At 40.8% G+C, this 13,351-nt stretch overlaps 1 protein-coding gene across 3 annotated transcripts; it reads left to right on the top strand.

Annotated features, from left to right (window-relative positions):
• The first annotated feature begins 456 nt into the window (after positions 1–456).
• On the top strand, positions 457–13,101 carry LOC122876168 (glycerol-3-phosphate acyltransferase 4). 3 transcript variants are annotated; one of them, XM_044196149.1, is made up of 14 exons: positions 457–653; positions 1,412–1,774; positions 1,883–2,050; positions 4,592–4,658; positions 4,762–5,062; positions 6,752–6,826; positions 6,953–7,042; positions 9,612–9,705; positions 9,850–9,965; positions 10,202–10,257; positions 10,383–10,468; positions 10,622–10,750; positions 11,311–11,390; positions 11,671–13,101. In XM_044196149.1, exons 3-14 carry the CDS (start codon positions 1,883–1,885, stop codon positions 11,777–11,779), a joined length of 1,371 nt encoding a protein of 456 aa, XP_044052084.1. In that variant the 5' UTR covers positions 457–653; positions 1,412–1,774; the 3' UTR covers positions 11,780–13,101. The 3 variants fall into 3 exon arrangements, with proteins under 3 accessions (XP_044052084.1, XP_044052083.1, XP_044052085.1); XM_044196148.1 differs by having other exon boundaries at positions 1,412–2,050; XM_044196150.1 differs by lacking the exon at positions 457–653 and adding an exon at positions 792–965 and having other exon boundaries at positions 1,412–2,050.
• Positions 13,102–13,351: the final 250 nt, after the last annotated feature.

Consider the following 13,351-nt stretch of genomic DNA (forward strand, 5'->3'; position numbering starts at 1 on the left):
AATTAGAAAAACAAAACATGCATGGCCATGCAGATACATATCTGGTTTTATTTGCTTAGGTGCAAGATTTCTGCCGTGACCCAAATACAATGGAGGTGAATGGCCTTTTGTTTGTGCTGATCAAAGCACTGAAGAATTACTTTTGATAAATTCAACAAGGCTACACATCCGCTTGCCCACCCTGTTGCTCTTCTCTCTGGCCTTGTCAGTCTAAAAACATGCTTGAATTTTGAATCTGTGCAGTGCATTGCACAACGGCTTTTAACCATTTTCTAAGTGTTTAATTTGAATGCATCCATTGCAGGTTAATGTTTGTCTGCCTCTCAGCAAAGCGACTGTGGCAAAGTTGCTTATGGTGATATCACGTGCACACCCGCTCATCAAAACATTGCTCTACAGCGCCTCTAGTGGTCCGAATCGTTTACAAATACCATGTAAATGCAGTATCTTATTTTGACCACCAAGTGTCAGGGCAGAACGGAGTGTCTTGTGGGCCGGTCGAGGGCTAGTCGTTTCAAATACGTAGCCAGCAAAGAGCCGCCCGTTGTCTGCCCATATTGTCCGCCGGGTGGAGTTTGGCTACAGTCCGCAAGACAAAGACCAAGTGACCACTAAAACTCTACCGTACCGGCGAGGACACACAGTGACTGAAGGTTGGTGAACTATTAATTCCGTTAAACTACATGTGTGTTAACTGTTGGTTAGGATAATAACCTGCGAGATACAAAGTTCACGTCGCGAATCCAAGCTTAGAACAAAAAGGTCGGCTCAGCATTTCATGTACACCCGGACGGTCCTCTCGAGGGCTGGTCGCAAGCTAGCTGATCGAGGTGGAGCACGCCAGGATACATCATTTAGCATAACCGTTAGCTCGGAGGCCACAAGCTAACTTTTAAACATTAAATCGTCCGTGTGGGTACAGTAGTCTTGAGTCTCACTACCCACCGCTATGTTAGGTCGTGCTTGTAAGTAATTGCCTTTTGTGGGATATGGAGGCTGTTATATTGTCCTAGAAAGCGTTGGCTGTTAAGTGTTGGCAATGATGAGCATAGCTAACTCAGTGTGGTTGTGTTGGTGATGGAGCCGCTCGTTAGCCGTCCTGCTGCATCATCAGAGGGGATGAGGACGGAGGGCCTCTAACGTTACATCTGCACCGTGGCCGATAACAGTAACGTTAGCATAATTAACGGGTTCTTAACTGCAATGTGATACATGACCATAAATCAACCTTTTCCCAAGATTAGAGGCATCCATTTCTTTTCAGAATAGCCAGAGGCTAGCATTAACTTTGCACACCGGTATTTAAAAACATAGAGGATGATGACAGGGACACGTCTAATGTCTTGCATTATGAAATTGCACGATATGTACACATAGAGGACATATTATTATTGTTTGTACATCTTTGCAGGTCTGTGTGACAGTGAGCTGCGGAGCCTCTGGATCTTCCCCAGACAAGAGAACCACCTGCTGTGACCAGTTGTTTACATCTCTTTCACCAGCGGGAGGCTTCACTCAAATAGCAAAGGACATCTGCAGCAAGGACCTGCCACTATTTCATCGCAGCTGCTTTTAAGATTTGACCTTCCTTTTCCTGGAATTGAATTTAGCTGAGTTTTGAGACCCGATTGATGGTGAAAATGCTGAAATTAATTAGTATTGCCCAAGATGGCAACATCAAGATGGTCACTTGTACTTGTATTGATTCTCTGTTCAGTTTGAGGGAAAGCTCCATCCCATAGTTATCTTGATGAAGGCCTTTTTCTGACAAAAGGTAAGGGCCACTTGGGGCCAAGAGGTGGAGGGCCATACCTCCCCTGCCATCTGCTCTGCCGTCTGATTTCAACTATTTAATAGATTTTGTTGCCCTCCTGACTTCAAGATGGAGCTCTTCTTCAACCCTTTTGACAACTTGGTGTGTATCCTGCTGGGCATCTCCTTCACCGTGTGGTTCACCCTGCTGCTGGTCTTCATTATCGTGCCTGCCATCTTTGGGGTGTCCTTCGGCATCCGACGTCTTTACATGAAAACCTTGTTAAAGATCTTTGAGGTAAGAGCATGCTGCATAATGACCCACTACTCTGTGTTTATTTGATGGAATGAGGAAACAAAATGTTAACTGCAGTTTGAGGGGAAACACTGTATACACACAATGTAAAAGTATGTCTAAAGGTGTGTTAAAATAATAACCTGTCTCCTGCTCCTTCCAAACATCCTGATGATACTGGCTCTGTTCTTCAAGGACAGTCTGCATTTGCTCTGCTTGTGCATTATTCTTTCTCCACCCTTACAATCAACACAAGTCATTTTTGCTTCTGGAAAGCAGTTACTTGTGTAACATAATATCTTTTAAAGCTGCAGTTCTGGTGAAGTGAGTTTTTATTTATTTTTTTAAATTATTCGGTTTCACCTGCACAACTCACCAGTGACCCTTGTTTTCACTGGCTGATACAGATGAACATTACAGCCACAGAGCCATTTCCCCATGTTACATAACTGGGGAAAACGGTGGTACAGACCTTGTCAGTAACTGTCGTCTGTGACATGGCCCCAACAGCCTGGAATATTGCTTACTGATATGCAGTTTTCATTTTCTAGAAATGAGTTTGAATCACTAGCGATGGCATTTATGCATCAGCTTTATTGTACTATGATGTCAGTATTTACCATTTAATGGTGGTCTCGGCAATTTGACTCCAGACTAGGGCTGCAAGATACATTTAAAATTGCGATATGATTCGTGATTAGTGTGAATGAGCATTTTTGCATCACAATTTTCATTTTCACTGAAAAAGCTATTCAAATCACGATGAGTAGGCCAAGGTATCTCTGCAGCACTACAACATTTCATTATAATGCAGTTTTGTCACACATTTTACCTTTTTTATCAAAAAATTGCAGCATCTGTAGTTTGGATATTGCACTTGGCCGTATTGCGATTTCAATAATATTGCGATTAATTGTGCAGCCCTACCCCAGAAACAGTTATCTAGTTTCTCTCCTGCTATCTCTATCACTAGTAAAGCTGTCATCACTTTCCAGCATGTACCTCTGACAGCAGATCTTGTGTCAGAAATAAACAGACCAGTAGGAGATATGAGTGATGTTCTTAGCTCATGATACAACCAACACCTCTCCTGAATTCATAAGTCCAACACAAGACCTACAGTGGCATTTAATTTTTTCAACTAGTTGCTCAAAGAGAGTTTGTGTTGCTGTTATACCATCAGTGTGACAAAAATCACAATTTTCTGCTAACTTAAATTGAAGGTGTTTGTGCTGTAATCCCACTGTAATAGTTCATAGGGGATAAATAAGTTACACACACACACACACACGCAGCTCTTTAGCGACATGCTAGCATGACAGACCCGCTTTATATTGTTCCCATTCTCTTACTAGGAGTAGCTCTCTGTGCGCCTCTCTCCACCCAAAGAATCATTACTGTCAACTCCAGCTGCATTTTAATACGATGACTCAGTAATACAACTTGTCACAACACGATTTAAAGGTAGCTGTAAAAGAAGGCAAAAAATAATGCTAGATAGTCTAGTAGTGCCTATTCTGAGTAATGATTAGCATAGATCAATCAAATGAACATGTTCCTACTGTGGGCAAAGTTAGTCAAATTACTTTATTTTCAGGGTGGCTGAACATAGTCAAAACAGGTTTCAGTTTGCCCAAATTCATAAAATGCTTCTGCTTCAGTTAATGTAAAGTAATATGAAAATCATCTGATTTAGAGGTGACGTTTTTTTTCAGCGTGACTTCTGCAGCCATAAGGTGCTGGCAACATTCTTAGAAGTTTTTTACAACTGCCCCACACTAATTCCAGCATTTTTGGCATGCAGTAACATGCCAGTCTTTGCTGTATTTGAGTATACTTACAATCATGCAGCTTTGTTGAACTGTCAGTTTATTCCCTGTTATTATATGAACTGTTGGCTAAGTGAGACACATCCAACACCTCCCAGTCATTCTTTTCCTGATCTTTCCTGCTCGTCTTCCAGCTAGAACACTGTCCTTTTCCTGCCTCTCACTGGACGCTGCCTGACGTTTGTTTTTGTCTCAGCATGCAGAGTGCACTCAAAATTCTACACATTAGAGAGGGGGAAGTGGGCATTACAATGTTAGTTTCTTAAAACAAGGCTGTGATCACAGATAAGCTATGTGTGATATTGGCCCAGGAAGAGATCAACTTCTCAGGATTCATAATCTTGTTTCCTCAACTTTGTTGCAGTTTTTCACCCTGACAGTTGACAACATTAACAACCACTCAGAATAGAGAAATTACCAGTAGAAAACTTAAGCAGTTGTGACTCTGATCATAATGAAGAACTTGCTGTGTTGAATGAGTTTCTTGAATGTTCAAAATTAGAAAGTCAGACATTTCAACAGTTTGCTAATAGCAGCAGCTGGTTACTACAGAAACTTTTTGCATGTTGTCTGGGCTCCCTTTTCTGAATGTTTTATGACCGTCACGTGTTTCAGACCCAATAAACAACTGTTTAATGTGAGCACATATATGCTGCATTCCGTGTGTTTTGGGTCACTTGTATTTTTACACACCTTTTTTGTTATTTCTTTGTAGTGGGCCACACTTAGGATAGAGAGAGCCAAAGAAAAGAATCACCTCCTGTACAAACCCTACTCAAATGGTAAGATGTGCTATCAGTGCGTTTTCCTGCATGTGTGCATCTTCAGTAGGTGTATTTGTTTTAAAGGCAGTATTGCTGACATCCTGTCTCTTGACTTCTCCAGCTATCATTGCCAAGGAGCCCACCTCTTTGGAGGAGGAGATCAAGGAGATCCGTCGGAGCGGCAGCAACAAAGACCTGGACTCAGCCCCTGAGTTTGAGATGTCTGACATCTTCTATTTTGCTCGGCAAGGAGTGGCAAGCATCATGGACGATGAGGTGACCAAGCGGTTCTCTGCTGAGGAGTTGGAGTCCTGGAATCTGCTGACCCGCAGCAACAACAACTTCCACTACATCAGCCTGAGGCTGACCGTCCTATGGGGGCTGGGCCTGCTGATCCGTTACGGCTTCCTGCTGCCTCTCAGGTATTGGCTGTACCTCTCTCATAGAAGAGTAACCCTTTCCACACAAGCTTTTGAAGAAAAACTGAACACACTGAGACAGGGCCACGAATGGAAATGTAGCCCCTCCTGCACAAATAACCACCAGAAAACCAAAATGTGACTTAGACACTGACACTAGTACAAGTATTACAATGTCAGTAATTTAAAACTGCTACCAGTAAAGCATGGCTCTTGAGTACTGCAGCAGCAGGAAATACGTGTCCTCCACATCAATTCATGCGTTATTTTTTGCATTTAACTAAATTCTACTTTTGGATTTGACTAACAAACTTTAAGATTATCACCTGTTGGGTATCTGATACAGAACCTCAGTGATAAAACATGAGGTTTTTAAACAATGTTTGCTATATCTACCCAAAGTTACCAAATTCTTTCACTGGCAAGTATCTTTGTCTCCATCAAATACAAATCCACACAGTGAGATGGTGTGACTCTATTTGAGGAGTCACAACTGAAGTAGAAAAATGTGTGTGGTGGGTAGTCCAGGATGCCTGGGAGTTTGGGGGATTATTACCAAAAACACAAAGCCAGACCGGCTACAGAGCAATTACCTGTCCGTGGTCACAGGGGTTGGAAGCAGCATACATTGGACGAGAAGTAGGCTACAGGACAGGTCTCCGGTCCATCACAGAGCTAACACATGTACACAGGCAACATATTCACATTCATGGCCAATTTACTTTCCAACCTAGTCTGAATATTTTTGAATTGTCGGAGCAAACCCACTCAGAGAAAGAAAATAGTCAAAGACCCCAGCCATCGGGGTCGGGTTCAAGTCCAGGACTTTGTTGCTGTTATGCGACAGTGCATGAACCACCATCCGTCCCCATTACTTGAAATCAAGGGCTTGAATTTTTCCTTTAATACCACTATATATGTAGCCTTTTATATCACAAGAGACAGCATACAGCCTTGTTAAAGAATTGTAAAAATTCATAGATTTGGGCACACTTCGTGGGGTTTGAGACTGCTTCAGAACACATAAGCAACATTAAATGATGGCACATGCAGTGAGTAAAAGAGGGAGATCCTCTTTCAGGGTCGGCTTAGAGAGGCACAGGGACAGTGACTCAGTGCTAAGCCTGGCTGGCTCATTTCCAATTGCCAGTGGGGAGACGAATCAGGCCACCGCTGCACAAACAGATATCATTCTAGTTTCCCATCCAGCTAATAGATTCTCTCTTTCAATACTTGTCCAGTTGAATATTGGCCTGGCTCACTCACTAGCATGAAACCATAACCCCTCTAATGTTTGTCTAATCCTCACCCAATTTAATCATCACCTTCTCCATCCTGGATGATTGTTTCATCCAGATTTAAGTCGACCTGTTGGCCATTTTAATCATTACCTAATATGCCCTCCTGCAGGTTCTGGAGTCTGTTATCAGTGACAGTGGGGAGTAGAGGAGAGCGTGATACTTTTAATTGATAACAAGAACCCCACTCCCCTGGATAACATTACCCATGACCTTTACATGTTATCTGAGTGGTTACTCTTCCCAATGAAAGCTTGTAGTGCAGACGTAAACTTTTATGGCGAAGGATCATGTTCTTGCATTTAAATGCCAGTAGTTTTTAAATTTGTCGAACCGAAACATGGATTCCCCGTTGAAGGATTATGTGCAACCTGCCTGTCTTTCTCTCTACCAGGGTAACTCTTGCCTTCACTGGTGTGGGCCTCCTCGTGTTCCTCACCTCTGTTGTTGGGCTGCTGCCAAACGGAAGGTAAGACAAGCTGGTCTGTTTTTAATTTATCAAAATTATCAGCTCAGATCCCTGGACGTGATCATCTCAGACTTGCCGTCTTGACACAAAAAGTAAATCATGTTGTATGTATGCTCCTTCTTGCAGGATTAAAAACTTTCTGAGCCAGAAAGTCCATTTGATGTGCTACAGAATATGTGTCAGAGCTCTGACTGCCATTATAACCTACCATGACAGGTAAAGGACCTACGCTGTTGTGCCACACCTCCACCACCACAAGTTATGTGACTAGTAACTTTCATTGGGAATGAACCCATTCCAAGTAGACTTTTAACACAGCAGTGGTAGACTTCCTGATAAAGCGTTCACAGTTCCTATCAGCTAAGGACAGGATGGGTAAAAGGGAAGATGGTGCACATGTGGGAGAGTTAGTTCAGTCCATGATAGGCTGTATGCGACATGAGAAACTAAGGTAATCTAATTAGGTCAGATGCACATGACTTGTGGTAATGATGTCAAGAGAAATAATGGAAGCAAAACAATAATCAATAAAAGACCCATAGCAGCCAGACCGGTTCCCTTAAACAACACACTGGCAGATGGGACAAAAACACTTTGACATTAGACACAGTGCTGATATATACCAGCCTATTTATGAAAGCACAATTTAAAACCCTGTTTATTTTTAAGGAAAACATGTCATTACTTCAGATATTTTTATAAAATATTTTAAATCCACTAATTTTGGCTTAGAAACATGCAGTTTTTTTCCTCCTTATCCTTATTTGCAACGTTCCTACAATACCCATACTCTTTGCCTGACAAATTTCCACTGTCTTGGGTTTATTGGTTAGAGTTGTTGGCCTCTTATCATCCCCACTAGATGTTTTTGCTACCAGTTTTTTCTTTGGTCAGTCTTTATCACAAAGGTTAGCATGATATGTGCTGCTGGTGGTTGATTGCTTTTATGTTTCCATGCAGTTTCTCAACTTGATCACTTTCTCAATATCTTTTCTGCTTTTGTGTACCGTGCGTTGACAACCTATCTCAAGTTCTCACTGAAAATATTGATAGACGTTTTTTCCTTTTACTTAATAACTTATCGCATGCAGCTACACCTCTGGCACATGGTTAAAAGTTGGTTATAAAAGTATAACAGGGGTTTATTATTGACTTCACTAAAGAAAATGCAGTTTCACTGATGCTCACTTGTTCTCTGTCCTGGAAGTAATTTCATTTGGCAAACAAAAACATAACATGCATAAAATGACAGTGTCACTGGTCAGTGATACAAATGGTATCTTAAGAGTTTGACATTATAAAGCATTATGCTTTTGGCAAAACATTTTTCCACAAAGTTTTACGCAAACTTAACAAACATCTCAAAAGATTGCACCTTACAACTAATAACTTTCCAAATGCCATGAGATTAAGCAGAAGGTAAGAACAATTAAGTGTTTGATTTAGTTATCATAAACTGAATTTAGATGGATATAATATTTTTGTTAAAATAACAAAAAAAAAAACAAGTCACTCAAATGCTGCTCGTCTTGTTCACACAGTCTCATTCTTCTTTCTCAAACACGATCTGCTGCAGACCTCTTGCCATGACAGGAGAGGGGTCTGCGTGACAGATGAGTTATCTTTCGAGAACAGAAACCAGGGGGTGTTAGCAGTTGCAATGTGAGCACCCAGAGTGCGAGTATGAAAGGGAAGGTGCCTGAGGCTGGAACCCAGACTGTCTACATTCTTATTCATTGCAGCAGGCATATGAACCTAGGTGAAGCACAAAATCCTAGTAATGCTTTCTCATACACAAAGCCAAGGCACGCTCAATAAAACCTAAAACACAATGCTTGGAGCTGCTGAATTCACATAGCTGTAGTACATTTTATTTAAATATGGCTGAGTAAGAATCTACAAGGAACATGAAACGATAGACTGAGCTTTTATAGAGAGGATGGCACATGCAACAGGATGTGGAGGAGGAAGTTGATGCTTCATGTATTTGCCCATCTATTGTAGTCTATAGCGGAGGGTGTTTTTGTTTAACTGCAGCGCAGGCTTGACTGAATTTGAAATTACACTGTTGAAATGCCACCTGAGTTTGAGATCAAGGGACATTGTTTGTGAGAGAGCTCATCTTCTCAGAATGAAAGTTTAATTATTTATTTGCTCATATCTTGAGGCGCCAGCCAAAATGTATAATTTTAGAGAAGTAAGATATCCATTATGGACACACTTTAATTTCTGATTAGAAAATTGATCCAAAATGTGATCATTTCTATCTTTTAATTCAATTGGGGGGGGACTAATTGATTGATACAGATAAAGTACAGTACTCATAGGTGAGACAAAGATCTGTATCACTTCTTATGGCTTTCTGCCTTGTCTGCCATCAAGGCCTAGCCTGTTGTAACATGTATTCCTCTCTAGTCTGGGGCTAAAAATATGTAAGTGACTTAGTAAGTGTTGCTCTCACTCTCTATTTAAGATTGCAACTCTATCTTTGGAATGTGGACTGAGTATGTTCAGGTCCTGCATGCTCTGGGGGTCAAACCTTGAACATATCCTCCAAGGGTTGATTTTGTTTTTCTCAATAAAGACTGGGTGAAGCAGTGGACCAAAGCGTACCTAAGTTTTGACTTGTGATTGCATTGCTTTTTTCATTGTCATATTGTGCACTAAAAGTGTATTTTGACACTTGCTACCACACTCAACAATGTTTCAGTTCTTGATAATAAATCCTCCAGAAAGTGCCGTCATAATACATAGATTAACAGTCTTCCTGTCTCCACTTTTCCAGTGAGAATAAACCCAAGAATGGAGGAATCTGTGTTGCCAACCACACCTCGCCCATTGATGTCATCATCTTGGCCAGTGATGGCTGCTATGCTATGGTAACTATACTGCTGCCTAGCAAGAAGCTACAGAAACATTGACACTAGTCACTTTTTTCTGTGGCAGCTGCTTGTCTGTTGAAATTACATTTCTCCTAGAAATAGATGTGTTGCTATTTACATGTTTGTATTGTTTTGCATCAGGTTGGCCAAATTCACGGTGGCTTGATGGGGGTCATTCAGAGATCCATGGTCAAGGCCTGCCCACACGTTTGGTTCGAACGCTCAGAAGTCAAAGACAGACATCTAGTGGCCAAAAGGTAGCATTACAACCTTTTTACAACCATTACAACCAATTTTTGTCTTGTGGGCTTTTTTCCCTTAGTCTATAAGACTTTTTGTTGGCATTCAGTTAGAGTTGTAAAGTAATAAAAATGTATTGAATTTGAGTATTAGTCGGTGTAAAACATAGTTGTTTTTTGTACATTCTAATTTTGTGTCTTAAGAATTTAAAAATGAGATTTTTAGTAATAACCTTCATCCTTCTTGTATGCAGATTGAGTGACCATGTAGAAGATAAATCTAAACTGCCCATTCTCATTTTCCCAGAAGGTGAGCTTGTTCAATAATCTGGTACAGACAGGAAGACTTCACAATCGCACTGTAGTCATTTAGTTTTTATAAAAAGCCCCATAAGTCTGAATACATTTTTTTTTATAAACACTCTAAATCCCCAGGTACCTGCATTAACAACACGTCAGTTATGATGTTTAAGAAGGGCAGTTTTGAGATTGGTGCCACAGTCTACCCTGTGGCCATTAAGGTAAGAGTGACGTCTTTTTTATCTTCTGTGAGATGTTATTTTTTACCTGCTATGTCATTTTAACCATTGACATTTATGCATTTTTTTCCCCCACAGTTGTTTCAATATAATACATGTATTGATTATTTATTCTGGTGTGTTTAATCCTCATAGTATGATCCCCGATTTGGAGATGCTTTCTGGAATAGCAGCAAGTATGGAATGGTCAACTACCTGTTACGTATGATGAGCAGCTGGGCCATCGTCTGCAGTGTGTGGTACCTCCCTCCCATGTCTAGAGAGGTGAGACTCCATGGTTAACTCAATGCTTCCCAACAGATTTTTCTTTGATGAATGAAACAGCACATTAGTAGAGTTACCGGTAATTGTTTTGTTGTGTTCGAAACTTGCAATTCAATGAAAATTTGTTCAGCTGAACAAGTATATCTTTATCAACTGGCTCCCAAACTGGAAGTGAGCAATGTGGCGCATATTTTTTTCAGCCGGACCACTGGTGTTCAGTTAATCTCCCTGCTATTGAGTAAGCTTCATTCATCTACATAGTGAGGTGACCACTGGACTGATTTTGCAAATAGCGCAGATACAATGATTTTAAAACATACCAGGAACTCCAAGTTTTCATATTTTACTGCAGAGCCTCTCTCTGTACAGTCATGAAGTCATACCACTGAGAATAACCCCCAAGTTTTGGTTGGGTGTGAATGTTTCCTGTCAATTCAGCAGCAACTGACAAGGCGTCTTATTTGAATACAGCTTTTATAGTTGGTAAGAGCTATGTTGTTCATTATTTGTTATGACCACTTGTTTGTCTGTGTTATATTTATGTCAATCTTCTCCAACAGGAGGGTGAGGATGCTGTACAGTTCGCCAATCGTGTAAAGGCAGCCATAGCCAGGCAAGGTGGACTGGTCGACCTCCTGTGGTAAGATAACACCCATTCAGCTCATACAAACCCTATGACTGACAAGGGATAGTAATCTTCCTTCACCATCTGGGTGGCCATTCATACCATGGGTTAATGGACCTTTTTAACTCGGCACTATAAATACTGCATATCAAGTCTGTAGCAGCGTCATAAACAGCAAGTTTGTGATGCAGCGTACTTGGTCTGCATTTCATTGCTTTGGTAGAACCTAATCAGCAATACAATACTGTCCACTACATCAATAGTTGTTGTCACTAATTTCAAACTCTTTTTGTAGGGATGGAGGATTGAAGCGAGGAAAGGTAAAAGATACTTTTAAAGAAGAGCAGCAGAAGCTGTACAGTAAAATGCTGGTGGGCACCCAAGAGGACCGCAGTCGCTCCTGAAGGACCTGTGTGGAAGTGGACTGACTCAGACACCCACTCGGGCACCTCTGACTAAATAGGCAGTCAGCAGAGCTCCCTCTCTATTGGAGCTCCCAATTCCCTCTCTGATGCCAACAGTACTCCATTTGGCTTCCTCGGTCACTGCCTCAGCCTGGCATGTTCAGTTTGTATCGCTGTTACGGGTCATTCTGAGTCTGCTGCCCTTTTGTTGGAATAGCTTGACTGAAATCTTGCTAACATTAGAATGAAAGAAAGGTGCGCACAGAAAAGGAGTATTGTCTTCCTTGGTGGCAGTCTTTTGAGGGAAAACTTGGATTATCTATCATTGAGTTCTTGTCTTTGTTTAATAGTTTCAACTTTTTAATTTTCACTTTACTGTCATGTTTTTATCACACTGTGTTAAAGTTGCAGACCTGATTATACCTGGGACATAAAAGAGACTTATTGTAGATGAAAACTAGTTTGTTCTAATGCTGAAACCTGTGACTAAGTTGGGGTTTTTGCATGATTGGCACAATGCCAGATTTTGTTACATTTCAGATATTTTATGGGCTTTTTCCAAGAGGAAAAAAAACCTTGTATTTTAAGCTTTGTGTTTTACATTAAGACTTGTATGAATACACGTGGTCACTATAGGAGCTATGTTGCAGATGACCTCTTGATATGTTGTCTGCTCCTGTGTTTTTATTTTTTATTTTCAATGGAATGTGTAAATCCTCACATTATGAAGTGGAAATTGTGCACCCACAGTTACTCTGATGGAGGTTTATGGATTGAGGCAGATATTCCTGTTTCAGCTAATAATGCAGCATACCTGGAGTAAAAAGGTTTATAGTCCACTCATGAATTTATTTGGGATGCTTTTTAGCGTTGTCCCTTTTAAGGCCCATGGCACACAGGTAGTGACGTAGGATAATGACCATCACAATTTGTCTCATGACTAAAACATAGTTCTAATGACAATTATCTTATACATATTCATACTAATACACTTCCTAACAGGCATCATGTTTTCCTGGGCTTCCAGTTTGTGGAGTGACCACCTTACCTAATTTATTTGGCGTCCACTCTAAAAGCTATTGTCTTTATTTCCCCCCTCATTAATGATCTTTCTCCTGCTTGGCAGCCTCTTAAAGGAGGTTTCAAGGAAAGACAGAGTGCAGCTCTAGTTTGGACTCCCTGTTAGGCTGGAGTTGAGGAACACAGTGGACCGCCCCAGGGGTTTCTCCCAGAGGCTCTCATCCCTCTACTTTGCTGTTATCAGGGATAGTCATTTAGATCGTGTCAAATCTGTTCATCAAAATAAATGTTCAAGAATGTGACTACCTTTGACTTCAGGGTTTTTTTGGGCTTCTCACTGTTGATCACGTTTGTTTTCCTCTGATGCAGGCATAAACGGGTTTTAAACTTGTTCTTACAGAAGCATATGAAACTATAAGTCCCATAACATGACTGCATGTGATTGTGGAGATTTAAGTACAATATTTTTGACACTCTAGAGTAACTTTAGATTATTTGAAGGAAATTTCTCTCTGCTGTCTTCAATATGCAGTGTATATACAGTATATTTAT

This window comes from Siniperca chuatsi, linkage group LG5, assembly GCF_020085105.1.
Source record: "Siniperca chuatsi isolate FFG_IHB_CAS linkage group LG5, ASM2008510v1, whole genome shotgun sequence".
Taxonomy (NCBI): domain Eukaryota; kingdom Metazoa; phylum Chordata; class Actinopteri; order Centrarchiformes; family Sinipercidae; genus Siniperca; species Siniperca chuatsi.

What these genes read in the sequence shown, in the direction of transcription:
- LOC122876168 (XM_044196148.1), top strand. Translation starts at nt 1,883, where the DNA reads ATGGAGCTCTTCTTCAACCCTTTTGACAACTTGGTGTGTATCCTGCTG. An exon ending in GGGCTGCTGCCAAACGGAAG is followed by an intron (nt 6,827 to 6,952) that starts GTAAGACAAGCT and finishes TCCTTCTTGCAG; the next exon opens with GATTAAAAACTTTCTGAGCC. An exon ending in AGACATCTAGTGGCCAAAAG is followed by an intron (nt 9,966 to 10,201) that starts GTAGCATTACAA and finishes TCTTGTATGCAG; the next exon opens with ATTGAGTGACCATGTAGAAG.